General features: G+C 50.7%; 1 protein-coding gene across 3 annotated transcripts in view; it reads right to left on the reverse strand.

Annotated features, from left to right (window-relative positions):
- Positions 1–27,950, reverse strand: part of ERGIC1 (endoplasmic reticulum-golgi intermediate compartment 1) — a 103,241-nt gene that overhangs the window by 35,874 nt on the left and 39,417 nt on the right. For 2 of the 3 annotated variants that reach the window (XM_027605580.2, XM_027605579.2), the window contains exons 2-4: positions 17,458–17,519; positions 10,952–11,024; positions 578–672 (exon numbers count right to left, since the gene is read on the reverse strand). In XM_027605580.2, the coding sequence (XP_027461381.1) occupies positions 578–672; positions 10,952–11,024; positions 17,458–17,519 (230 nt within the window). Of the gene's footprint in view, positions 1–577; positions 673–10,951; positions 11,025–17,457; positions 17,520–19,721; positions 19,751–27,950 lie in introns of those variants that run through there. The other variant, XM_027605581.2, reaches the window with a different exon arrangement.

Consider the following 27,950-nt stretch of genomic DNA (forward strand, 5'->3'; position numbering starts at 1 on the left):
CTTGCCTCGAGATGCTTGAGAGGTTAAGTGACCCCCTTCCCTACCCCTCCCCCGCACATCACCCTGCAGCCTTTAGCCAGGGATATGGGTAAAAATAATAGCCCAGTCCCCCTGTTAATGGGTAGGACAAACTGTGGCATATGCCACAGCACTCCATGAAATCAGGCTGTGATTAGACCTCCCCTGAACACACATTTCTGCTTGTCCTTTCACATCCCCCACACCCTTCCAGTTCCTCCAAGAGCCCTCTTTCAATAACTCACTTGCAGAAAATCTTAGGCTCTGCCTCTTGGGAACCTGACCTGAGAGACAGCCGCCAACACACCAGTGTGGCTACTCTCCAGAGGGAATCCCTGTTAGCAATTTCATGGGTTTTGTAATCCAGAAACTCTCCAAATGCATGCACAGTTGATTACATTGTCCCCCCACAAAAAAGAGTAAGGAGAATCTTATGCTACCAGCTATTTTCAGCTTGCCCTGTTTGCTGACACGTCCTGGTCATCTCGTCATTTCTGCACACCCAGCTGTGCCTAACGGAGGGGTCTTGCTGGAGCAGAGGGCTGTCGGGAATACTCACATTCGCAGTGCAAATTGGGTAAACTGATGTTCAGGCTGACGTCAATTTTGCCCCCACTGTCCTTGTCCGGGTCATCAACGTAGAGCTCATTCACGCTAAGGGAGACAAGTACAGAAAGAAGCCTTTGTTGAGATGGGGCACCACCCCAGCTGCGGGGGCCAGCCAGGGGCCATTTCCCTTGGTGACCACTGCTCAAATAACTAGAACCCCCATCTTGGGGAAGCGTGTGCCTGCTCAGGCACAGGGGATCAGGGCTCCCATCTGGAGAGCCCTCTCCAAATGCTGGCTTTACCACTTAGAAAGAGAGGGATACTTTCAGAGTCAGACACATTCAAGTTCCAATCCTGGCTCTGCCACTTTCTATGTGAACTCGTCAGGTAACTTCACCTCTGTGAGCTGTTAAATGGGATACTACCACTCACTATTAACGGGGTGTCTGAACACTTGAGAAATGGGAGTCTTACTAGGCATCAGGGCCTGGCAGCACCAGGCACATGGTACCTTACTCCCTACTCTCTCTTTTTTTTTTTTTCTCCCTACTCTCTTGAGCCCCCTCCCACTCAACCGGGAAAAGGGGACTCCCTGGGTGGTCATCTTCAGTGTCCAGCGCTCATAAAGCCCTGGGGCAAGCACCAGGCTAGAGACATGACTAGACTGATATATTAGTGTTCTGTGGCTGCCCCAAATTGTCACAAAGCTGGTGGCTTAAAAACAACACACATCTGTTATCTTGCACTCCTGGAGGTCAGAAGTGTAACACGGGTCTGCAGGGCTGTGCTCCTTCTGGAGGCTCCAGGGCAGAATCCATTGTCTTGCCTTTCTCAGCTTCTAGAGGCTGCCTAGGCTCACAGCACCTCCGCCACCTTCAAACACAGTAGAGCCACATGGCATCTTCACTCCTCTCTGACCTCCTAACTCCCTCTTACAGCAACTTTGTCAGTTCACTTTGTCCATCGGAAAACCCAGGGTCATCTCCCTAGCTCAAGATGCTCAACGGAATCCCATTTATAAAATTCCTTTGGCCACGTAAGGTGACACATTGACAGGTCTCAGGGGTAGGGATGTGGGCATCTTTGTGAAGAGAGGTCCAGTGTGGGGGTAGGGTGCTCCAGGGACAGCCATGCCACCTTGCTCTCCAGGACAAGGGCACCACACTGGGATCTGTGAGCAACATGAATTTATTCAACAAATACTTTTGGAGTGCCTACTACCTGTCAGGCTTTAAAGACAGTGGGTAACCAGTCAGACGTGATCTCTGCCTTCCTCAACCTTACAGACACTGCACGACCCCTAAATAGATACCTTCCACCAACTATGATTGTTGCACTGTCTGAAAGCTGTGGGGTGCCATGGGAGGGACGGACGGGGCCACCGACCTCTGGGGAGGGTGGGCCAGAGGGACTTCTCTGAGGAGATGGGAGTTGAGGCTTCAGGGATGAGGAGGCTGTCCTAGCAAAGAGGGAGGGGAATCCCTGGGACAGAGTGTGCAGAGGCCTGGAAGTGGCGGATTTGGGGAACTGAGCAAAGGCCACCGTGGTTGCAGTGTAGAGCAGAGGGAAGTGTGGGCTGTGTGTTGTAGCTGGAGAATGGACAGGGGCTGTGTCGTGTCAGGCAGGCTCGGAGGCCCTGGGAAGGCCTTCACCTCCTGGGCGCGGCGGCACGGTCAGGCTTACCCTTTAACAAACTGACCGGAGGGGCCACTGTCACTGGGGAGACCACACGGGAGGCTGAGGCAGTAGTGCAGGGGACAGATGGCGGCCTGGACAGGTGTGTGTGTGTGGGGGGGGTGGACAGGAGGGAGGGATGGAAGATATGGCGTGCTAGAGCAGGCAGGACTCGCTGCTGGATGGGGCGGGGGGGTGGGGCGACGGAGGCATGCAGGCAGACTGCCACGTTCTTTCTGGAACCCTCTGTTGGACTGGGAGCCCCTGGAAGAAGAGCAGTGGGGAGGGAAAGGCACCGAGTTCCACGTGGCTGTGCTGAGCTCGAAGTGTCTTGGAGATATCCCCGAGGAGCTGCTGAGTAGACACTGGATGGCCGTGTCTGAAGCCCACTTCTGATTCCCAGAGCACTCCCCATGGGGAGAAGGAACGGAATCTAAAGGCTTGGTGAACAGAAGTCCCTCCGGCCCCTAGTGAACAGCTATGGGGGCAGCTTGAAGTGGCTGGGCTGTGGCTATTGTAAACATTAACCAGGGTCCTGTCCACAGGCTAGAGAATAAAGGCTTGCAGCTCTAAGCAATTCAACTCCCAGGAAGCCGGGTAAATAGCCTCATCTTTGGGAAAGAGTGGCCACAGCATGGGCATTTTTACTCAGACCCTGTCTTTATGCTCTTAGCCCCTAATGTGATGTAGCTGATGCTCAATTAAGAAACAGTGGGCTCAAAAAGTCACCTGGGGCTTGTCTGCTTTCTGCCTGAGACCCAGGCTTTCCAGGGCTCATGCTATCTCCCCTGCTCTCACTCTCAACATCTAGGGTCAAGGGCGGTAAAAGGGAGGAGGGGCGGCTGGCTCTCTGAGGCCACACACAGGCTGTGGGGCGGGAAGATAGGAGCCTGTGCTTGGCAGGCTCATAGCGTTGGCCCCTATCAGGGAACAAAAAGAACAAATGAGCCAGTGAGAGAGGAGCAAGCAGGACCTCAGGAGGTATGCCGAAGGATGGATATCTCCATAGCCAAATTCTCCTCCTCAGCCTTCAGAGCCCCATTTCTACGCCAGCCTTGATTTGCAACTCCAAAGGGTTGTTGAGCGATGAGACTGCTAGGTGATTAACAGACGGTCATGGAGAGGAGACCCTGCCTTCCCTTCCCAAACAAGCGAGACTCTTCCCTGAAGCTACTCACTTTTCCCGCCTGGGAGGCAGGGCCTCAGCACATCACTGAGGGATTGTGGGATGATGTCATCCCCTGGCAATCCTCTGGAGGTGACCTCAGTGCAGAAAGAGGTGAATCCCAGGTGTGGCACCAAGGTGAGCTCACCCTGGAGGCCCCAGGGGGCCTCTCCCATCTCACAGAGTCCAGGCTACCTAGTGCCACGTAGAATAAAGGGGCTCAGGTGCTCGGGAGAGACAGAAAGCCTGCAGAGCTCGTCCGGTCTGGTTACCTAAGGCTAGAACTCGTTGCTCCCAGGTGCCTTCCTAAAGGGCTCTGGGCGGCCAGATAAATGCATTTCCACCACCTGTGCCGCCTACCCAACGAGGCCCCGACTGCCACCTTCTGAATGCAAGGCAGATGTTCCAAGGCTGTTGACTTCCTGCTACCCCGAGCCCACGCTGCAAGCCAGCCCATAGCCCACCCACAGATGCCTGCCAAGGCTAGCTAACTTTAATGGCTGGGGCTGAAAGGATTTTTTTTTTAAATTAATTTATTTATTTAAGGGGGGGAGGGGCAGGGGCAGAGGGAGAGAGAGAATCTCAAGCAAACTCCACTGAGCGTGGAGCCTGACGTGGGGCTCGATCCCAGAACCCTGAGATCATGACCTGAGCCAAAATCAACAGCTGGATGCTTAACCCACTGAGCCACCGAGGCACCCCTGGGGCTGAACTGATTTTAAAAGATGAACGGATAGCCAGAAATCCACCTACCTGGAAGGGCAATAAAAGCTTTTTGTCGATTTACTGCTGTCTCGGGACCCATGGGCCTGATTCCTCCTGTCACTAGCAAGGGTGATGAGAAGACCCATGGGGCAGAGGCAGACAGATATGGGCTCACCTCCTGGCCCTGCCTCTGAGAAGCTGGGGAAACTGGGACAAGTTGCTTCACCCCTCTGAGCCTCGGTTTCCTTAACTGTAAAACTGGGAAAGCTTTCTATGAAGTCTGAAGACAGGCAAAATTAATCTCTGGTAATAAAAGTCACAATAGTGTGGTGGTGGTGGGAGATGCTGACTGGGAGGGGGCAAAAGGGAGGCTTCCAGGTGGTGGAGAGGTGTTGTCTTGATGGGGTGATGGTGACATGGGTGTAAGCACAGGCAAGCAGTCATCAAGTCTCACCTTTAAGATCTGTGCGCTTTGCTGTCTCTAAGTTACATATACCTCTCAAAAAGAAGGGAAGAAAACCAGGAGGGAGGGAAGGGCGAAGAGGAAGACAGAAGGAGAAAGAACAAGAAAGGGGTCAGGATTCGGGCTCCTTCCCAGGGCTGTGAGCAATAAAGCTGTAGGCTGCCCGAGGACAGGGGTGCGTACGTTACTCACTTCTCTGAGGGCCTTGCGCAGGCCTTTCTTGGGTAAAGAGCATAAAGCATCATGGTGAAGTCCAGACTCGCAGGGTTCAAGTCCTGGCTCTGCCACTGTCTAGCTGACTGACCTTATGCCAAGGGGCTTTGCCTCTACCAGGCTCAGTTTTCCCAGATGTAAAACAGGGACAATCACGGACAGGCATAATCTTAGTCAACTGTAAGTGCTCGATGAGAAAGTATCCCCTACTTTTATTGTTCTCACAAATATCAGTGTTTTCGGAGTTGGTAATAACAGGTATCCACCTCACAGCACTGTGGTAAGGACTGTGCTGAGGGGCCCACAGCTGGTGTATTAAATCGACAACATGCCAATTATGACCTGCTGAACGAGGGGGCACAAGCCACCCACACAGTGTTGCCAGGTAGCTCCCTCAGCATCCGAGCTCCCACTTTGGGGAAGTGAAACCCACAGGGTCATTTTGATTGAAGGCACAGTTTCAACACATCCACACAAAGGAAGAAAGAGTCCCAAGATTTATTACTTACAGATCCCAGGAATGGGGGTGTGTATGGCATGGGCCAGGGGGAGGGCAGGAGAGAGCAGGAGATAGAGAGCAGGGTAGCGAGCACTTATTACTTATATGATGATTGGGGCAGAGGTCACCAACTCTCCTCCCGCCTTAACTCTAAGTAGTTATTTGAAAAGGTGCCCCGGGAAAATAAAAGCAGGCACTCATGGCAGGCATCCTCAACTCAAAAGTCCTTATCTCAGTGTCCAGACTCTGAGTGCGAGTAGGGTTATCATACTGTAAAATGCTTAGGCAGCAACCCAGAAAAACAAAGTTTGTTCTCCTCAAAAGGTGCTTTTCTCATCACAAGGATTAATGTGTTAAAGGATGTAAGGTGCTTTACAGCCCCTGGTATATACGAAGGCCCGTATGAAAGGTGGCTTTGCTTATAATTAATCAAAGAAGATATTCCCGTGCTGAGCACGCAGCTGGTGCCAAGCACTATGCCAGGGGCTTTCCCATGTGGTATCTCACTTAATACCTACAGCAAGACAGTGTTTAGTAGGATTACTGTTCTCTTCTCACAAGGATGAAACTGGGCTTAGAGGAAGACAGATAAAAGTCGTGGGAGCCCACAGTCACGCTCCTTCCATTGCATTAAACTGGATGGGGCAAGGAATCAATGAAAAACTGAGAGGCAAGTGTCCCCAGGCAGACCTGTGATGCAGGTGTCATCTTTCTGATAACCTTCAGAAGCCCACCCCACCCCCACCCATGGCCCAAGTACCCACAGGGCATGGAGGTGTAAAGGGACCATTCCATCTGTGCCCCACAAGCCTCCCTTGGTCACCTCCATCTGCCACACCCTGGCGGGCTGCCACATCTGACTCCCCAACCAAGTGGGACCAGGGCTCCCCGAGCCAGGAGCACAGAGCACGAGATCACAACCTCTGCAGAATGAATGGGGGACGTAAGCAACGTGGGCCGGTGGAGGAGAGGGGGGCGCATTCCAGTTGGGGGACACCACACAGCGTCAGGGATCTGGCTGGCTTGCGTGGGGGTCAGTGAGCGGTGGCCATGTAGGGAGAGAGTGAGAGGGACTGGGGAGGTGTATGGGTGGGGAGAGCGAAGGTGGAATGTAACCAAAGGCCCTGAAATTCTAGGCTGAGGCGTGAGTCCGATGACATCTATGGAAAACAATTTTATTTGCTTTTAGAAGAGCACTTGAATAGTTCAGATTCCTGCCCAAAGTCGCTGACCTCTGTGCTTAATAATTTGATTTAATGGAAACTTACACAGCAGTGAGGCCCACAGAGGCTGGAAGGGGAGGGATGTATGTTATGTAAGCAAACTCTCCAGGACCTTCTTTTAAACCCTGACCATTCCAGGTATAAATAAGTATTCCTACCTATTCCCTACCAGGTGGGGGGCCCAAAAATCCGCCGAGTCCTGCCGCCACCCCCTTCTCCACTGCCATCGCCCAGTCTCTTCCCCAGGGCCTTGCCCTCCAGGGTCACCCTGCCACCAGTTCACCTTCACAAGAGGTGATTGTGCTGCAGCATGAACCTGGTCTAGTCACTCCACGCTCGGAAGCCTTCAGGCCCACCAGCGCTCCTTCACACGACAATCTTGGGTCTCTCTACCTGGCTCTAGCTCCCAATGCAGGCCTCAGAGTGGGTAACTTGGGCTCTGAAGGAGATGGCCAGGTCCTCCTCCTGGTTAAGCTCCTGGCCTCCCCACTAGGGGCCTGCTATGGAGCATGTAAGGACACAGTTCAAGGTAACCTCCAAGTTCCCACTGGGTGGGCAACGGTTTCCTGGAGTTCTGACTGCCTGCTCGGCCACCTCACCCTGGAAGGGTGTATCCAAGCCTTCCAGTCAAACAGTCTGACCAAAAGGCAGCAGCTCCCATGCACCTGGGGGCCCAAAATGCTCTGGGCAGAAAAGGGTGGTCTGACAGGGCAGGGGTGCCGAGGCTGGGCTCTGGTGTCAGATGGACCTGGGTTTGACTCTGGCTCCACCACTTACTAACCCCATTGTGGCCTGAGCCTCCCGGTGCCTCAGTTTCCCCAGCTGTACAGTGCGGCTAAGGCTAACAGGAGAACCTCCCTCAAGGGATTGTGTGTTGACTAAACGAGATGATCACTGTAAAGTGCTAACCCAAGTGGCTGGCGGGCACGCGGTTGCCCATTATAAATTGTAACTAGAAAGTATAACACATTTATTATACTATAAATTATCAGTGGAGAGTTCCAGTTACTACGCTTTCTTATTACAAATCCTCATCAGGTTAATAATTAAGAGCAGCCAAGCCTGGGCAGTCAAAGGCTGGAATGTTTTGCAGCCACGTTGCCTGAGGGGGGTGGGGGGGCTGCTCCCCTGGAAACCTGAAGCTGCAGAGCACCCTATGGGGCCACTTTCCCAAGAGTAATTAATGGCCTGTCTAAAGCCCAGGTTAGAGTCCAACCACCCAAACAAACAGGCCTCCTTTCCCCACCGGGCTGGGCCAGAATAGTGTCTTATGTCACTGATAACCACAGGTCGGGTTTGGAGCAATGTTGTTCCTACCAGCAGTGACCTCATTTCCCTGGGATACGATCTCATGGGGTGGGGGGTGCTGCCCCACTGTGGTCACAAAACTGCCAGGGAGGGCCAGCCATCCATTAAAGAAGAATTGTGACCTTCATTTCTTCCCAAAGTGGCAGGCCTTCCCAGGGGTCAGAGAAGCTTCTGATAGCAGGAAGACCAGAACAATCCTTTTTCCTCTGGATTTTTTCTGTGGAGTCCTCAGTCCTCACCCCTACAGACTCCTTTTGGGCACTCCTACACCGTGGTCACGTGGCAGCGGGGGGAGAGGGGGCATAAGGGTCCCTGCATCAAGACAGACGGGGCTTCTGGACCCTGGGCTCCAGACACACAGGTCTCTCTTCTCATTCCTGCCTCCCTCCATCCCTCCAGCTACTCACATTGCAAATGAAGAGCCTAGCAGAGGACAAAAGGTAAACACACCTCGAACAGCCCTACAGTCTGATTACTCCACTCACCCCTCATCTTTCTTCCTCTCCAGGGAGGTGCTGGGACCAGAGTGTCCAGGATGCCCCAGGAGTCAGGAAGGGGAAATCCCTGGAGCAGGGCAGAAGGCAGAGCAACAGGAACACACTGTGCTCTTGGGCAAGGAGTGAGCCCTGTCCTGGTTAAACAGAACAAGCTGTCTAGGCTTGCCCGAGTGGCCCCCAACACAGCCCCACCTGCTTCGGTCACAAGCTCTGACATCACAACTTACCTGTCTGGGGCCCACTGGCTCAGCACCCTACCTCACCGTGGGCTGAGCTGACAAACAGCTAAATAAGCTGCCCCTGACAATGTCAGCAGGAAGTGAAGGAGGCTGTTCTCAGCTCAGGGGAGGGGATGAGAAAATCAACATTCATGGAATGTTCATTAAATGGCAGGTGTTGGGTGGCCTTACCTTTTTAGCATTAGATGGGAAATAAATATGAAATGAATAAATGCATGAAGAGCTATGGATCCATGGATATTAAAGTATATCAGGTGCTACATTAAGTACCTTTCTGGTAAATAATCTTATTTAAACCTCACCAAATATCACATACCTTCTCTGTCTCCTGCCCTGTGGTTTTTTTTTTCTTTCTTCAGAGCCTTTTTCTCTAATTGATATAGTCTAGTTCTGTTCACTTGTTCATGGTTTGCGTCCACTGTTGGCATTTTCAGCTCCTCTGAGCATGGAACCACACAGCAATGAATGAGGCTGACCTGGTTTTTGACTTCTGGGAGCTCAGGACCAAGAATGAGTCCCATTAATACACAACAGCGAGCCGGACCTAGTCCAACCTGGTCCTACCTACTCCATATTCTATCTTCCCCACTTGCTCACTTTGCTCCCAAGCCACATCAGCTCTTTATCTGCTCTGCACAGATACCAGGTAATGCCTGCCTCAGGGCCTTCGCACTTCCTAGTGGCCCTGTTTGGAATATATAAAGCGTCCTTGGTGCCTGGGACACAGTTGGGGCTCCTTCCTTGCTGTCACACATGTACCCCACTCACCTTGCTCAGAACATGAGGGGGTTGTACAGCAGCCACCTCCCCCACCAGGGAATGGGGTGCAGCCTGGAAAGACCGGCAGGTGTATGGCACACAGTAGGTCTTAATATCTTGCTGCTGTCCCTGTTTCCAACTCCGACTCATGATGGGGTGACCCCTGAGACATCCAGTGGCCCAAATATGCACAGAGCCACCCCCCCCATTAGGAGCTGAGTGGGACAAAGAACCTTCTCTGACCCCTGCATGGTCGGGGGGGGGGGTCACATGTCTTGGGAAGCAGACAAACCTCCCCAGACCTGGAAGCTTTGACTCTGGTGTACCCTCCTTTGTTTGGCCAGCAACACTGAGAGCCAGAGAGGTTTGGCAACCTGCCCAGGGTCACACAGCAAAGTGGTAATCAAGCAGAGGCCTGGCCCTGGGTCTCCCGATGCCTTGTCCAAAGCTCTTTCCACCACTCCATGAGACCCCCTGGGCTTTGGTGCCATCAGGGTTAAGAACACGATCAGAGGGACAGGGAAGGCAAACTGTCCCAAACCAGTGGAGGGCAGGAACGACATGATTTGGCTGGCGGGTGGTGGTGGGGAACAGACAAGACTGACACACCTGTGGGCAGGTGACTGGCGGACCTCGGGAGCCCCCTCCTCAGTGTATGAGCACAGGCAAGTCCCCCCACCTCTCTGAGCCTCAGTTCTCCTCATCTGTAGGGAGGCAAGTACATCCCAGGGCTGTTTGAGGACTAAAGGTGGTAATGCTTCCACAGCTACGAGGCCTGTCTTGGGCTAAGCAACTATGTTTTTCCTTTCCTATTGTCTTGTTGCTGAGAGGGAGGCAAAGGAAACCAAGAAATTCCATGAGCGAGAGAGAAAATTCCCGTGTTGGAGAGGGGAGTGGGTGGGCGGCCAGGGACCAGCCCCATGATGACTTTCTGGGTTGTAAACACAGGAATGAAGAGGCTTGGAAGCCTTGAGCCAGTGGCCAAGGCATGAAGCTCTGGGGTCTAATTCCACCTCAGGGCAGCCGATGATGCGTGACTGAATAATCCCAATGGCATTCTGTGTTACACATACCCCAGAGCATTTACTAGGTTATCTGGGCAAAGGATGATTCTAGAAATCGGGGATCGATTTACAGTGTGTCAAGCGCTGCCAGGAAGCCCACGCTGATTCCTCACTGAGTGTGGGCCTCCGAGCAGGGAAGGGGGCTTAGTTGAGGGGGCCGGGTTCTGACGTCAGCAGCCCCGCCCCCCTCGGCTAGGAAGCTGCCCCCGTTTCTCTGAACTGCTCCAGCTTTCACATCAAATGACCCTGCGATGATTCAGAGGGAAAAAAGCCCACTGGCCAAACAAAAGGGACAGCAGAGACGGGTCCATGATTTCTGTTCATCTGAGGACCCAGGAGGCCCCCCCCCCACAGAACGGAACCCGAATGTTCTCTTTGGCTTCAATAGAAGTGTTTGCTTTTGCTCGAACTTCAAAACCCTTTTAAGAAACAGAGGAGTGATGGATGCCGCGGGCTTGGAAATGAGAGAGCTGGAAGGTTCAGAGGTCTCTCTCCTTTTTAAAGCCCCTCCCTCCTCTCATCTGGGGTCTCAGAAAGCTCTAAAATGCCCCGGGGGGGGGGGGCCTGGAACTTACACTTCCGTCGTGACGAAGCCGGTGAGCTCGGAGAGGAACAGGAAGAGGATGAAGAGGCAGCAGCAGACGGAGACTGGAAGGCACAGCAGACACACCGTTAAGGGCAGAGCGCGCTGGCGGGGAGTTGGGGGGGGGGGCTGGCCCTTCCCCACCCCTCCCCGCCCTTCCCCCTGCCCTCTGAGGAAAGCTGCTTAGAGGGAGCGGGAGAGAGGCCCCACTGACCCTCCGAAGCCCCTTCTTAGTCGAAGCAGGCCTGTTCCCAGAAAGCTAGACTGTCTCTGGTACCGAGCTGACCCTCCTGTGGGGACGAACCCCCCCAGGTAGGCAGATCCTCAGGGCGGCCAGCCTGGCTTCCTTCCACACGAGCATATTAATGCAGAGCTCAGTCAACAACAGAGATTGCAAATTGGTGGCCCACAAATGTATTCTGTTCAGCAAAAGTGGTATGGATTTTAAAATCCGGAGTTGATGCCGAACAATATGATTTCACATGAAAGTCCAGAGTTCTGGCTGCTCCACCACACTCGAGCCCTTTTTCCCACATGGGGTCTGAGCTGGCCAGTTCGCCACAGGCCCCACCACTCCCTCTTGTCTCCCTGATTCGCAGGCTGAGGCCAACTGCCTGTCACTGTTTATTGCCATCCCCAGCGGTACCATCAACAGTGTGCCCATGTCCTCATCAGAGTTCAGAAAATGAGGATAACTGAGCACTTGTGCTTTAAGAGAAGGGACAATTCTTCATGGAAGGAATTCTTCATACAAATCTGAAATGCAGGGAGAGTGGAACAAAGCTCCAGAGTTGGCCCACATCACTCATATTTATCTTGTCTGCTGAGCTCCTGACAAGGATGAAATCTGTGACCCCTGGAGCCACAACTGGGGGCAAGACATAACCAGTGTCCCAGGATCTGGCCCTCAACTCCAGCCCCATCTCCTTATACTCTCCCAACATCTAACCACCCAGCCACACTGAACCACGTGCCATTCTGTAGATAATGTGTCTTATTGCTGTTCCTTTGTTCCTGCAGTTCCTGCCTTTCCTCATCCTCCCGCCTCTTTCCCCTCTCCCTCCCCCTCCCCCTCCTTTCTGCCAGGTGAACTCCTCCCTGTCCTCCCAGGCCAAGGCCCAGCTCAAATATCTCTTTTGGTGGGAGGCTCCCCTCACCCCAAGAGGCGAGAGGCGGAGCTGGTCCCTCTTTCCTCTGTGTTCCCAGCATCTATTCTCACACTTTCCACATTTTATTGGCTATTTGTGGCTGCTTTCTCTCACTAAGCTGATATCCCTGTAGACAGAGACTCCACAGCTCCAGTGCCTGGCCCGGAGCTGGGCACACAGGAGGGAGTAACAGACAAGGAGTCACCCCCAAGAGTACAGAATGAGGGCTGAGCACGCCTCCTCTGGCTTATCACAGAGGCATGCCGTGCGCAAGGGCTTACAAAGTATGGCCCACGGCTCACCTGCTGTGGTTCTCTGAGTAAGTTACTTACCTCCCCCTGCCTCCACTTCCTCATCTTTTTAAATGGCAACATGCCCTATGGGGCTGCTCTGAGAATTTCCACCACATAGAGACTGGGCTTGAAACAGTGCCTGGCAGGTAATAAAGGCTCGAGCATTTACTCATTATTAGGACTTTTCATCAGGGAGACCCTGGAGGGTTTAGGAAAGGTGACTGACAAATGGGGTGACCCGTACTTTCCTGCAAAGAAATAAAAGTTCCTGGTCCCACTTGCTGATTCTGCCACCTTCTTGATGGCCTGCTCCTGGACTGGCTGAGCACTGTGATGAATGCTGAAACCAGTCATCATCCATCCATCCACCCACCCACCCACCTACCTACCTTAAAATGAACAAAGATGAATTCCGAGTGAAGAAGGAAGAGAATAAGAGTTTGCTGGGCGCCTACTACAATGCCCTGCCGTGGGAGCATGAACAGCCACCCTGACATCTCACACTCTTGCATGATGGGGGCACACACCCCTGTGAAGTGTGTAGAAATGGCGGCTCAGAGAGGAAGAGACCAGGTCCGGGAACACACTGGAAGGCAGGTGGGGGGACAGGCCTGGAACCTGTGAATTCTAGAGGCAATGCCCTAAGAAAAGAAACCCCAAAATCTAGGACTCTCAAGTGAAGAGCAAGACAGGGACATCCCCAGAGTCCCAACCACACCTCTAAAACCAGACCAACCTATAGGATCCTAGAATGACTCCCCAATTCTCCAAACACTGAAAAAGCTATATGGGGCAGTATTAAAGGGTTTTACTTTGTTTTTTTTTTTTTTTTCCTTTTCATAAGAGGTAACACATACACATGATAAGAAAAATAATCAAGCTGCTTAAAAAAGCAGAGGGTGTTGAGTCTCTTTTCTCACTCCTGATCTGCAGCCCCCTGCCCAGAGGTACCAGCATTATGGTCTTGCATTCTTCCACAGGCATTAAGCATAGACGTATACATCCTTTTTTCCTCTAAGAAAACAACAGCAGAACATAGACAACCTTTTCAACCATGCTTTTCTCACTTGGCAACCTATGTCTAAATACATGCCGCATGAGTTTATATGGAGGGGCCGTGTTTGCTTGCTTGCTTTTGTGGCATAGAAACGAATTTCAGATGTCTTCTCCAGCAGCTGGACCAATGCGCTGCACTCCTGCAGCCACCCGTCCTACCTTCCTGGCTCATGTCCTTCTCTTTCTCACCTGCAAACTGCAGCTAGGACACACAGGAAAGAATCCCCCCCACCAGGCAAAGCATCCTTCACCTGGAATCTTCCAGGATCACATAGCACCGGCGTTTCAGAATCATTTTCACCCCTCCCAAACCGCACTCAAGCCCCAGCAACCCATTGGATGCTGTAACAAAAGGCCCAAAATAGGGAGGTATTTCTGAAGGTCAGTGTTGACCTAGACCAAGCCAGGTCTTCTAACTGCCTTCCTTCCCCCAAGCCTGCAAAAGGGCCCCAAACCTCTAACTCAGTCCAGATCAGAGGATGGAGGGACAGGGATTGGAACGCTCCTTTCTGAAATCTGTGTGCTCTGTCCAAGGCCTGGATGAAGCCTGGTCAACCCAGCAGGTGGACACAGTAAGCACTGAGTCTGCTCAGCTGAAACCCACTGTCCAATAGCCCTGATCACAGACACTCTGTGACTGTTCACCCTACAAGCGCCCCAGACTAGGAGGACAGACACAATGTCTCAGTACCACAGTGGCCCCAGCGTCTAGCACAGTGTCTGGCTCAGAAAAGGTACAAAATAAGTATTTGTTGAATGAATGAATGAATGAATGAAAAACATAAAGGCAGGTAGGAGGTATTTCAACCAGAAAGGCCTTTCTGATACTGAAGGCTTGATGAGGGTTTTCCATCCATGTTTGGGCAAGAAGCTAAGGCTCTCCAATACCAGACTTCTTCCGGTACAGACTCAGGCAGTGGACCCCTAGAGAACACGTGCGAGTGGGAAACCCGGTGCAGTCCACAAAAGGGGACACTGGACCCAGGACCCAACATCCAAGACTCTGGGAAGTCAAGGAATTTATCCAAGGCCAAACGGCCTCTTAAAGTGAAGGAGGCAGAATTCAAACCGTGATCTGTGACTGTCCAGCGCCCTTGCTGTTTCCTTCAGTTATTAATAGCACAATCGCAGTGTAATGAGAGAGGATGGTTTTGTGTCTGCTGCCCTGCTAAGCCGTGCATTCCTCAAGGACAAAGACCGAAGCCCATTCATCAACACGATCCTGGGACTTGGCACGGGACCTGGCCCCAGGACCTAGTTAATAAATATTTGTTCACTAAATGGTAGCTAAGGGCTGGCTTCCCATGGCTCACGCCTTTTTCCTCTTGTGTAAAGGAATTTGCTGTCTTGCATGCTGTGGCTGGGACTGCAAATCAGACCACATCCCTGGAGGGCCATCTGGCAGTACCTTCTAAATTTTACAATACATATGCCCTTTGACCCAGTAATTCCTCTTCTAGGAAAGCTACCTTACAGAAATAACCATACAAGGATATAAAAATATATGGACAAGGATGTCTGCAATAGCAATAAATCGGAATCAAGAATGTCCACCCCAGGAGGCTGGTTACATAAACTGTGGGTCGCCCAGATGATGGCAACTGTGGATTGCCAGACACAGCGGGAGGGTGGAATGTAGTGGGCCATCTATGTGCCGGTATGAAAGGTATCCAGGATATATCAGTTGGAAAAAGGGCAGGGAAGAGTGGTGTGCACGGTATGCTCCCTTCTCTGCTTCCGACAACGATATCGGTGTATTCAAGCGTGCATCTATTTTTTAAAACTTCCAGGAGGATACAGACCTGACTGTCACATATACTTGATAAGGGTGAGACCACAGAGACCATGAAGCAGAGGTCTGAACTGATGGCTGGTGGCAGGGAGGGGACAGGACACCTCACTTAAATTTCTGTGACCAGGCTCATAAACTAGTAGAACAGATAGATGAACACGCCCCTTGCCTCTGATGTGCCTTGAATATCCTCTCCGTGGGGGACGCAGGCACCAAGCATCACAGCATCCGCTGTCACGGACCTTCACAGGCTCCAGGAGGTCAGTGACAAGAGGAGGGTAGTCCAAGCACTGAGGACTTTGCGCATATCCCACACTTGACAGGCGGGAACTCATTTATTCCCTGGATCAGAAAGCTGAGAATCAGAGAGAGGTGAAGTGACTTGCCCAAGGTCATTAACCACTAGATGGGAGAATGAACCCAGCTCTGCAAGACCTGAGGCCTGTAGGGCATGCATCCTGTTACTGGCTGTTCTGTTTCCTTCCCCAGTGATGTGGAGATCCAGGGCTGTAGAAGGCACCCACACACCAGTGAGGGAGGGCTGGGCAGGCCCAGCTGGGGTCAGCCCCAGGTCATCCCCCTACCTGACAATGGCCCACCCTGGGAGGCAGCAGTGGGTTCCAACCTCACTGCCCAGCCCCCAGGGCCCTGCTCAGGGGACAGTCCACGGGGAGGGTCCCTCCCCCCACACCAAGCACTGGAGAGGCCAGCAGGGGGGTCAGGCGGGGGGTACAGGAGGGGTACGAAACCTCAGACAAGTCACTTCACCTCTCTGGACCCGTTTTCTCATCTAGAATATGAGGTTATGAAGTATTCCTGCTTGCATGGCACTTTTAGTTTGCTTTTAATAAACTTCTCATTGTTGAGTAATACTAGAGGCACAGATAGTACAGAGTTCTCATACGCCCCTCATCCAGCTTCTCCTTAATGTTAACATCTTATATAACCATGGTACGGATGTCAAAACGAAGAAGTTAACACCATACAATACCATTAACTAAGCTACATACTTCACTCAGATTTCACCAGTTTCCCCACTAATGCTCATTTGCTGTTCCTCGACATGACCTGGGACCCCACTTTGCATTTAGTCATCCTGTGTCCTTAGTCTTGAATCCACTGACAGCTCCTCATTCCTCCTTTGGTTTTCAAGACCTTGTCACTTTTGAAGAGTACTGGCAGATGTCCTAGAACGTCCCCCAACCTGGGACTGGCTGACGTTTTCCCATGATTGGACAGGCTTGTCCTTTTTTGGGACGATGCCTCGGAGGGGAGGTGCCCGCCCTTCCCATTCCATCCCATCGGGGGTGCGTGACGTCCACAAGACTTCTCACTGGTTGACGTCAACCTTTATCACTTGGTGGAGGTGCTGTCTCTGGGTAGCTCCACAGGAAAGTTACTCTCTCCTTTCCGTTCTCTGCTCTTTGCAAGTGTGTCGCTGAGTCCAGCCCATTCTCCAGGAGAGGAGAATGAAGCTTGACCTCCTGGAGGGGGACTTACTCAGATACATTATTTGGAATTCTTCTCTAAGGAAGCGTCACCCCTTCTCTCCCATTTATTTACATCTGTACGGACTCATGTTCCTTTTTGGTAATTCTTCAGCACATGAGGCAACTGTGCCGTGATCTGTTACTCAGATCGCCCCAGGGTTGGTCTTTGGCCCCCGTCATGGTGCTCCTGTTTCCTGCTGATGCAACTCCAGCCTTCTCTTTCCTCTGGAGCTTCTTTGCTTTCTGGCCCAAACTCGATCCACGCTTATTCTGTGCTCTTCCTGCCCCAGCCCTGGAAACAGCTATTTCTTCAAGGAGCCTTAGGTCCTTTTACTGAAGACTGGCATTTAGAAACCAAAATCTGGTGTAATTATTATTATTATTTAATGATTAAAAACATGCTTATGTCAAAAATTCCAGTAGTCTAAAAGGTGTAAGGGCAAAAGTAAGTCTCCCCCGACCCCTGAGCCCCCGTCTCCCTTCCCAGGGGCAATTACTACTGATGATTCCGGGTGTATCCTTCCAGAAACAGATGATGCCTATACCTTGCAGGGTTATGGTGTGGACAGATGAGGAACTATATGAAGGGCTGGCAAGATGCCCATCCTTTCTCCTCTCCTTCTTTCCTCCCTGGTTCAGCAGCTCTGCACACGGAGAGCAGGCCCAGGTATGGGATGGGGGGAGGGGCGGGGGGCAACGGCAAGAGGGACACTACTCACTAATGGCCCCGGTGTATGTTGGCTGCGTGAGGTCCTTGGGCACCTTCCTGTAGATGTCAAACCTGCAGAGAGCAAAGGGGACAGGGGTGAGGTGGGTACAAGGGGGCGGCTCTCAGGCAGCAGGGGAGATGGGTGTCAGCCGGCATGCCACCTGGTCGGCGAGCCACAGTTCTTCCCAGAACCAGCTTCTCCCACTCTTTCAGGCCACCTCCTCCAGAAGGCCTGCCGGACACCCCTCTGAGGGGACCCTGCCCTTAGGGTAGTACTGGTAGTACTTTCTCACAACACTTAGAACTACCCGAGACGACCTTCGTTTGGTTATGTTTCTGGGTTGGTCTCCCCCACCCCCCCATCACAATGGAACCACCACAAGGGCAGGGACCTTGTCAGGTTTTGTCCTCTGCCATGTCCCCAGACCCCAGCATGGGCCTGGGGCATAGCAGACACTCAGTGAGCACTTGTGGAACAAACGGAACCCACTTCTTGGGCTTCGCTAACGATGAGGAAATAGGGGAACGCAGTCTTTCCTGAGTTCCATGACGGCACTGCGTTCTTGCCCGGAGTCACCTCTCCTCCCCCTCTTCCCTTTCCTGCCTCCCCTTCCCCCTCCTGTTTCCACTCCCCCTGCCCCAGCTCCTGCAGCCTGCCTGTGGGGATTCTCAACTCCAAGGCACGAAGTTAACGTAAAATCCTGCCTGAGGCCCACAGGCTCTGGCTCCGTCTGACGGGGGTTTCCTCCTTAGACACGGAGCAGATGCCTTTCTCTCCTATGGGTCCCACCAGAGCAAATGAGGGTCATGGGGGTGGCAGAAGATTTGGGGGCTTGGGAGGCAGACAGACATGGTGTCATTCTGGCCAGCTATTTAATTAAGAGTTCAGGCCTTGGAAGCAGACCACCACCCTGGGTTCAAATCTTGGGCTGGTCTTCCTTGCTGTGTGACTTTAGGCAAACGGCTTCACCGCTCTGAGCCTCAGTTTCCTTGTTCGTGGCTACTAGCACCAGGCCCTGCCAGGCCACTGAGAGGAGTATGGAAATGAATGCCCGTGGTGGATTTACACAGCATTCACAGACGAGGCTCCTCGCACACTTGGCTTCCTTCCTGTCACTTGAACCTGAGCAGACAGTTCTCACCAAGCGGAGCTCTATCACCAGAGCTCTAAGTCCACACCGTGCTCCCCAGCTCTCCGGCAGGACTTGGCATAGTGAAGCTGCCGGCCGCTCCAGCTCTCAGGGGTGACCAGTTGGCACGTGGTTCCCCTTCGGTGATTGGGAAAAGCTGTCAGCACCCCGCTAACCTCACTGCAATGACTTGGAATCTTGCGTAAGATCTGATATTTGCCTACCGTGCGCTCACTCTAATTGCACGTGAAACGTGCTGGGTTTCCTAACACCTCAGGGGAGAAGATATTCCTGGGGCTGCCAAGTTAAAAGGCAACACTTTCCCTCCTGCCTGTTCAGCTACCAGCCATCTGTTCTTGGGCCCCTGAGGGGCACTAGAAACGGGCTGGGAGTGTGGTCGAGAGGGAGGGGTCCACGTGACTCAATTATCCAGACCTACTCATTTCCCCTATTCTGAAACGCTGACCCCTTTCGCTGTGAGAGGCATATGAGAGGTAAGAACATGTACGAACTGTGGAATTAGCCCACCTGGGGTCAAACATGACTCCACACTGTGCGACCCTGGGCACGTCACTGACATAACCATTCTGTGCCTCAGTTCCTCTGGCTGTAAAATGGGGGCAATAATACTATCTCACAGCATAGTGGTTAGGACCAAGTGGCTTCATGCATATAAAGCACTCAGGACCATGCCTGGCTCCCAGGAAGTATTATAAGATATTTGCAGTTACTATTACTAATATTCATCTGACTGGGGCGCCTGGGTGGCTCGGTTGGTTAAGCGACTGCCTTCAGCTCAGGTCACGATCTTGGAGTCCCGGGATCGAGTCCCGCATCGGGCTCCCTGCTCAGCGGGGAGTCTGCTTCTCCCTCTGACCCTCTTCCCTCTCGTGCTCTCTATCTCTCATTCTCTCTCTCTCAAATAAATAAAATCTTTAAAAAAATATTCATCTGACTAACATTTATGAACACCTACTACGTGCTAAGTCCTCTTTCAGGCACAAGGGACACAGGTATAAAAATCGGCCCTTGGCCCCATGTGCCTATAGTTTAGCAACAGAGACAGACGAGGCAATGGAAAGAGGATGCCGTGGTGCTCCTCACGGGGTTTGCTGAAGGTGCCGGAGGAACCCAGGAAGTGTACCTGGGGTAATCCATGAAGCTTCCGGCGCAGGTGATGTCTGATCAGAGCAGGAGGCTCGGAGGAAGGGTGGGTGGAGCCATAAAGTAGTTCAGGGAGAGAGAACAGCAAGAGCAGAGGCCAAGAGAGAGGACTGAGCTTGGCATGCTGGAGTGCGGAGCTGACGGGCACGCAGTGCTAGGACAGGTGGGAGGGCCGGGCACCAGAGGGGTGGGAGGGGCTCACAGTCCAGCTTCCCCGTCCAGTTAACATCAGGTCAGCCAGGGCCCACAGGCCGAAACTAGGCCTCATAGTTTAAAAGCTATAAACCATCATTCCAAGACTGGGAGTTCGATGGGAAGTTAGAGGCTGCTCAGGGTGGGGAGGTGGGGGTAGCTGGGGGCAGAGGTTAGAACCTGGTGAGGGTGAAGGGGAGAGAGATGGGAGAGTGATACACGGGTGGGGGTGGGGGGGACACACTAAATGAATATGTAAATACAGTGAGGATAATGGGGGCCAGGGGCCTCACTGTTGGGGAAGGGAGGTATATATGGAAAGAAACATAGAATAAACTGTGGTGCTAGAGTGGACATGGAGGTTTCACTGTGAATTCATGATTTTCAACAGATACAAATACAGAAATACACGTCATATTCACATACATTTCCTGGCTCCTTCCATGAGAGGGTCCAGGAACAGTGACAGCCAGATAGCAAAGAGGGCACCTGATACTCAAATGTTGGCTTCTAAATACCATTCTTTACTCGGAGAAAAGGCTGGTTCCAGGACTAGGCAGGGAAAAAACAAGATGAACTTAGGGCACCTTATGTCAGAAAGCAAGAAAGTGTTCAAAGAATGATGGGGACACTGGCCAAAGAAAGGACAATGTGAGCATTAAAATCAATAATCACAGGAGTAGATTATAAGCCACTGGATAAAATAGGAAGCCACAAATCTATATAAAGAAATGAATAAATCAGACGTTTGATGAGGAGCAGGATATTTCTTCAAAGTACCTCCCCACAAAACCCTTTTTAATTACAAAGGGAAAAAGAGTAACTTTACAGTTGAGAAACTTGACATCATCTTAACCAAGTGACCAAAGTGAGTGTCACCAGTAAGGAGACGTATCATGTGCCTCCTGATCTGACAATACTGGGGAAGGCACACCATAAAGTCCTGTGGGGGATCTTGCCCAGAATGTGAAACCTCAAATGAATCATGAGAAAGCAACACACAGATCCAAACTGAGGGTTCATGGGTGGCTGGTACTTGTCAAAGTACCAATGTCCTGGGGCCAAGTAAAGGCTAAAGAACTTTCAGAGATTGGAGGAGACTAAAGAGACGCGACCACTAAGCCACGCAGGGCATCCTGGGTGAGAGAAAGGACACCAGTAGGACAATAGGATTCTAATAGGGCCCACGTATCAGTTAATGCCTCTGCGTAGTGTTGTTTTCCTGGTTTTGATAGTGGTATTTTGGTTATGTAAGTTGGTAGGTAACTTTTGGGGAAGTGTGGGTCAAGGGCATATGGGAAGTCTTTGCATTAGCTTTGCAAATTTTATCGTAAGCCGGAAATTCTGGCAAAATAAAAAGTTAAAAAATGTGTTTAATTTAATGGAATTTAAGAAAAACAATTTAAGGAGGAGATTTCACATAAAAATCCCACACAGCTGCTTCCTTCACACATAGTGGGTCCCTGTAGGCATCGGATTTTGAGGGGCTGGCTTAACAAATGTTTGCTGGGTGTCAAGAGTATGTCTTTGTTGGGGGTAGGAAGAGTGGGGGGAAGGCTGAGTGAACAAAGGTCTAAGAGAGGAGGGTAGACTTGCGCCAAACAAAATACTGGAGGCAATGGTGATCAAAGGAAAGAGGTGCTTTGGAGAGAATCACTGATGTGAAACCAAGATCACTGCCCAGCTTGTGCTGGGTACTTTTACACACACATATTCACATTTAATTCTTATGATAACCCTGGCAGACACGGATATCCCATTTTTCCAACGACAAGACTAAGGCTAAGCTATAAGCCACTTGTTCAAGGTCACCAAGTCCGTGACCAGCAGAGCTGGGAATCAAACCCAAATCTGAGTCATAGACCATGGTCCTTCCACTACCCTGTATACTTGTGGGAATCAGTCTAGAGCTCACCCATTGGTAAGTTAAAGTCTCAAGGTTTTGCTTACTTTTCCACAGATGCTGCCCTAGAGCAGGTGGGAATCTCCTGGAAGACATGGACCAGCTCAAAATACATTAATTTACTCAACAGATACTTACTAAGCACTTGCTAGCCATATTCTAGGTGTAGGAAAATGGAAGTAGTGAAGGTAGACACGGGTCCTGCCTTCATGAAGTTGCCAGTCTAGTAATGCTTTTGACTCCTTGAGAAGGGCCACCTAAACAGAATGTTCTCTAATAACTACTCCATTCCCACACCACAAATCTAAACTGGGGAGCGGTGGTGGGGTAAAGGGAGAACTGAAAAAGACCCTGGGTACAGAGCTGACCACAAGCCAAGTGAGTCAGCAGTGAATGTCACTAAGAAAACGGGCCACAGGAAGGCTGGTGAGAACCCAGCATGTGACAGACTGGGAAGTGAGCCGTTTTCTGACTTATATTAGTCAGTCCCTCATTGCGGTGATGTGGTGATGCGATTAGCTGTGGCCACCCAGTGTCAAGAGAATATGGAGGAAAGGGTAAAGAGAGTGGAGGAGGGGGAAGGGATTCTTACTGTACATTTAGTGTGTGCTCAGCTCATGCTATGCCTTTGACTGGCATGTTCTCACTCAAGTCTCTTGGCCAACCTTCAAGTTAGGGATTTTTAGCCCATTTTATAGATGAGGCTCAGAGAGGCTGACGGTTTAGCTAAGCTCACACACCTGTGAAGTGTCACAGCTAGGAATCTGAATCCAGGCGTAATTCATGTTCTTGCTGCTTTTCCCAACAATGTGGGGACAAACCAAGACCATTTCAGTGGAAAATACATCTTAGGAAAAAAGGTTAAAGAACTGGAATTGTTTAGCCTCAAACAGAGAAAGCGAAAAGACGGATTCTTTATGGTTGTCAAACAAAAACCACTCTTTTCCTGCCCTCCCCCTAGACTGTGATTTTCCCAAAGACAGGACCTGGGCCCTCTTGCTGCCCAGCCCTGCCCAACCCAGGCCCTCGGGGAATTACCTCAATGAATGCATCTGTACAAAGATAAGACCCACTGGCTGGTCTTAACAAGATTAAGATGAAATGGATAGTGGGGAAGCTGCGGCTTCAGGGGTTCCTTGTACTGGATATTGAGGAATTTTCACTTTGAAAAGGGGGGGCAAAGTGGGCTTGAATCCAAAGTAAGAGAACCATCAGCTGGACTTAAGGAAGACTGATCGGGATGCCAAGCGCCAGGAGAATGGGAGGCAGTGACTGAAGCTAGGTGGGCAAGAGGTTTATCACCTGCTAGGAGAGGATGCAATCACAGAGACCCCACAGGGGCCTCCTGCCTTCAACACTGTCCACTGTCAGGTCTAGAAGGTACTCTGAGATCACTGTATCCAACCCATTCATTTTACAGGTGAGAAAATGAAAGCCCCAAGAAGAGGAGTGACTTGTCCAGCCCAAGGTATCATTAAACTCAGAATATTTAAAACAGAAACAAGCCAATAAAAAGTTTATTAAATCCTTGTTATCTCTTATGCTCTTGAAAAGCCATATGCTAGTGGTTCTCAACCAGGGGCAATTTTGCGCCTCCCCCCCGCCCTGCTGCCCCAAGACATTTGGTTGTCACAGTGGGGAGTAGGGGTGTTCCTAGTACCTAGCGGGGTTGAGGCCAGGAATGCTAATACATCCGACGATCCTACAATGCACGCGACAGTCCCCCACAACAAAGGATTACTGGCCCCAAATGTCCGGAGAACTTAAGTTGAGAAACTGTGTTGTATGCAGAGCAAAACTTCACATGTGGGAAGCTCATTTTCCCACTGAGTCTGTGCTCTGTCTGAAAGGCAGCCAGTTTGCCTCTGCTCCCGCTGGGTGGAGTCATGGCCACGGCCTCAATTGCCCCCACGGAGACCAGGAATCTGGATTAAGCAGCTTTTCCCTCTCTCTTTTGCTCTGTGCCTGAGAAGGAAGAGCTCACTTGGAGAGACCTGGGCAAAGGAATCCACAGAGAAAAGAAGTCTACCTGGACTTGTGGCTTACTATGATGGTCCAATAGGTACCAGTGTCACTATTTTAATGAAACATGCTGAATCTATGCCTCTAACTCATTTTGCCCTAAGATAAAACATACATCGACATTAGTACTAGAAGTCAATGAGAATATAGGATTTACTTAACAGAAATGCACTTTACATGCCATATCTAGCCTACTGAGTGAGGAATGGCTGCATAACCTCACCCAAAATAAACACGCATAAGTCTTCTTCTGCTCCCAAGCAAGGAAATTGCCGCTGGAAATCTCTGACTAATGGATTTCTTCTGTAATTTCTTTTCATAGCAGAATGCCTCAGCTTTGCTATTTTAACTTTTGCTGCTCGGGACCTCACTTCTCCCCTGCTCCTGTAGATGAATCTCAGATCACTCTGTGGTTCGCCATATGTGGGCGGTTACCAGGCAGGCACTCGTGATGTCACTGTTTCCAAGGCTTAATGAAATTAGACGCCATTTAGGAGCAAGTCATTGGAAGTGGTGGGTCATTCGTCCCAAAAATAGCCAGCAAGGCTTTTCGTTGATGCTTTGGCCTGGTCACCCCTGCCCACCAAGCCTGTCAGAGCCTTCGGTGCCAGTACCAGGGAGTCAGGTGAAAAGTGTGCTTGTTTGTTCACTTACTCATTTCTTCCACCTTACTGAGAACTACTGGGGTGTGTGCGTGCGTGTGCGTGCGTGTGCGTGCGTGTGTGTGCGTGCGTGTGTGTGCGTGCACGTGTGCATGCCGGAGGGCGCACAGAGGTCAATGAACACATCGGAAACAAGCATGGGCACAGAAAGAACCAGTTCTTCTCTGGTTCTGGAAAGAACCAAGCACCCGTTCTACGGAGCCCTGGAATCCCCCTCACAGCCCCCTGAACCCTGTCCTTGACATTCAAACCGCCAATATGAGCCTACACCAATCTTCCCTCTGTCAAAAGAAAGGAAAAAAAGTCTGTCTCCCTCTCTAGCCCAGAAAGAGGCGCTCAGAGGGTGAATAATGACTATGACAGCTACACCAAGGCTGCCCCGCACCGTGAGTGACGACCGTGCACCCAGCCGTGGACTCAGGCTTGGCATTCGTCAGCGCACACCCTTTTCACAACCTGTGCAGTAGATTTCATCCTTCCCCCTACTTCACTTGCCCAGGACGCAGGAGCGGGATTCAAACGCCTGCAGTCTAGCTTCGGGACACGTGCTCTAACCACTGTTCCACATGCCTATGTGAAACAGGGACACAGGCCGGGAGCTGGAGGAGTGGAGGTCTGGGCGGTGACCCTCTGTGCACACACCATTACCACATGCATAGTTGTCTCTCTCCAGCCCATCCCCCGGGGTTCTCTCTCTAAATATCGGTGCCTGTGCAGAGGTCTCGGTCAATAGGGTGCTCCCCCAGCTCCAGCTGCCTCCACTGTGACCCTTCCCATCCCAGAATACCTTCTCTGACCGCAGAGGCCTAGTCTTTTCCCTCTCCTCCTTCCCACAGAAGCCACCAAGTCTGGCCAAAGAGGAAGAAGAGCTTCTAGAAGGCCCCTCCTGAGGCAGCCTCCCCAACCTCCCCGGGCTCTGTGGACATACACATTCCCGGCACAGCCCCAAGATGGCTGTAGAGTCCTCCATTCCTACTGGACTGAGACATGTCAGACCTGTTCCTCAACCTCCTGTGGGTTGTGCAGGGCTTCGCCCCTTAATGGCATTCAGCAAATTCCAGATGAAAATACAAAATGACATTTGGGCAGGCTATTCCTCACAGCACCGGTTGTAATAGCAAACGGTTCCATCCAAATGTCCATCCAAGCGGGACCAGTTAATAAACTATAGACCATCCATAAAGTGGAGGAAGATACAGCTATAAAGGGGAATGAGGAAGGTCTCTATACAGTAACAGAAAAAAAGCAAACTGTGGAACACTGACTTTGTTAAATTTTATGCCTACGTTTTATGGGGAGGGTAGTGATAAAAATAATTACACCCTTGCTTACATCTTCAAATTCGTGAGGTAATTGCCACAGATACAATTTGTAATAGCCACAGTCGCCCATCAATGGACACATGGACAGACGAATTACGGCATATCCATACAATGGACTATTATTCAGCGATAAAAAGCAATGAAGTAGTGACGTGAGCAACAACATGGATGATCCTTAAAATAATTATGCTGAATGAAAGACAAATTAGGGTACATGTGGTATGATTCCATCTACATAAAATTCTCAACAGTGTTTTGTGGTTTTCAGTACATGGGTCTTGAACTTCTTTCGTCAAATTTATCCCTAAATATTTAATATTTTTTATGCATCTCCTAAGAATAAAAGTAACCATTTGTGTTAGCTTCTGGTTACACCTTCTACTGCTTCTTTTTGAAGATATAACATTTTAGACAAGTACAAAGTAGTCTAGAGTGACCGCAGGTTGTTAGTTGCCCAGGGAGAAAGGAAGAGAGGGACATGCGGAAACTTTAAGGGGTGATGGATACGTTCACTATGCTGATTGTGACGATGATTTCATGGATGTATACATGTTAAATTTCTCAAACTGCACCCTTTATTTATGTGAAGTTTATTGTATGTCAATTGTACCTAAGTAAAACTGTTAAAAATTTTTAATGATGGCCATAGCTAAAACACATCAAACACATTAAGCAATCTATGAGTTCATAACAACACTTCAGAAAACAAAAAAAAAAACCCCTCTTCGGACACCTTTGGCGATACGAGGCCACCAACTCGTTATCCTGAAAACTAGAAAAATAAAGGGAAAGCACTTATTCTGACATTTTTTTTTTTGCATACAAATACATTTCTAAGTAACCAAATAGTTGATGAAGATGTAGGAGTAGACAGAATTCCACAGACTAATGTGGGAATATATTCCACAGAATAATGTGGGAAGACTAATAGAATTAGAAAAATCATCCCTGTGTATCCTTTGGTAAAACACTGGATCTTAGCAATGATCAGAAACTTAATAATAGATGGACCAGGCTACAGCCACCTGAACCCAATAATCAACCTTAGTATCTTAAAGAGAAGACAACCAGTTATTCGGTACCTTTCAAAGCAATGCAATTGGAAGTACACAGCGTACTTCTTAATACCCGGCCCAGAATAACTTCACATTTCACCTTCCATTTAATCCTTATCCCACAGCAGTCTGGCCTCTGACATCAGCCTCCCCTCCAGTCTCTCTTCCTGCTCTAGCTAAGATCACCCAGGAGTTACTAAGGGCCAGATGCCATTGGCTCTCCTCGGTATGCCCCTGCACTGAACCTGCTAACCGTCCCTCCTTCCTGGATTTCTCTTGCCTGTCTAATTTCCACGGTATTCTCACTCTCTGGTACCCTCTCTGTCTGCTCCTTTGCCTCCTGCTCTCCCTGACAACCGGGTGTGTGCCCAGGGGTCAGTATTTAGGCCGCTTCTCTTGTAGCTCCCAAAGCCAATTCATCCATGCCTTAATTTACTGTGCCAAGTTCCACAGAGACAGGAGAAAGTCAACAAGACAGATGTGGTCCCTGTCCTCGCAGAGCTCACATGGTAATGCCCAAGGAGCTTCCTCATGCCCAGGTGCATCCCACCTGCCCCTCACACTTGATATGTCCAGAACAAATCTCAACAGCTTCTCACACAAAACCTTTTCTTAGGATCCCAGAAGGAACCTCAGGGATCGTGGAATCCAATCTCCTGCAGCTTCAGATAGTTACAGTAAAAGAGAAAGGGCAGCAGTATTCTGTGTTAAGGGACAGGCCCCCCCCCCCGACTCTTTTGAAGTCACCGTCTTTGTTCTCTTGGGGTTTCCAGATGCCTGAGCGTGGTGAGGTGCGCTGTGCTGTGTTGGCTGTGGGGACATGCTGCTGAGCAACACAGTAAAACCGGCTAATCAGGAAGGTGACCAAGATATTCTCCAAGAGTGTTTTAGATGGTCTATCAGAAAAATGGGAGAGGCCTCGCTGGGCCAGACAATGCACTTTACCTGTTACCTGGACCTGCGCCAGTCGGGGGAGAACAAAGCTCACACACAGCAGTGGCGGCGGCGGGGAGCTAGTCTAATAGCTCTAAATCCTAACGCGATCTGTTCCTT

Source organism: Zalophus californianus, chromosome 5, assembly GCF_009762305.2.
Source record: "Zalophus californianus isolate mZalCal1 chromosome 5, mZalCal1.pri.v2, whole genome shotgun sequence".
NCBI lineage: Eukaryota > Metazoa > Chordata > Mammalia > Carnivora > Otariidae > Zalophus > Zalophus californianus.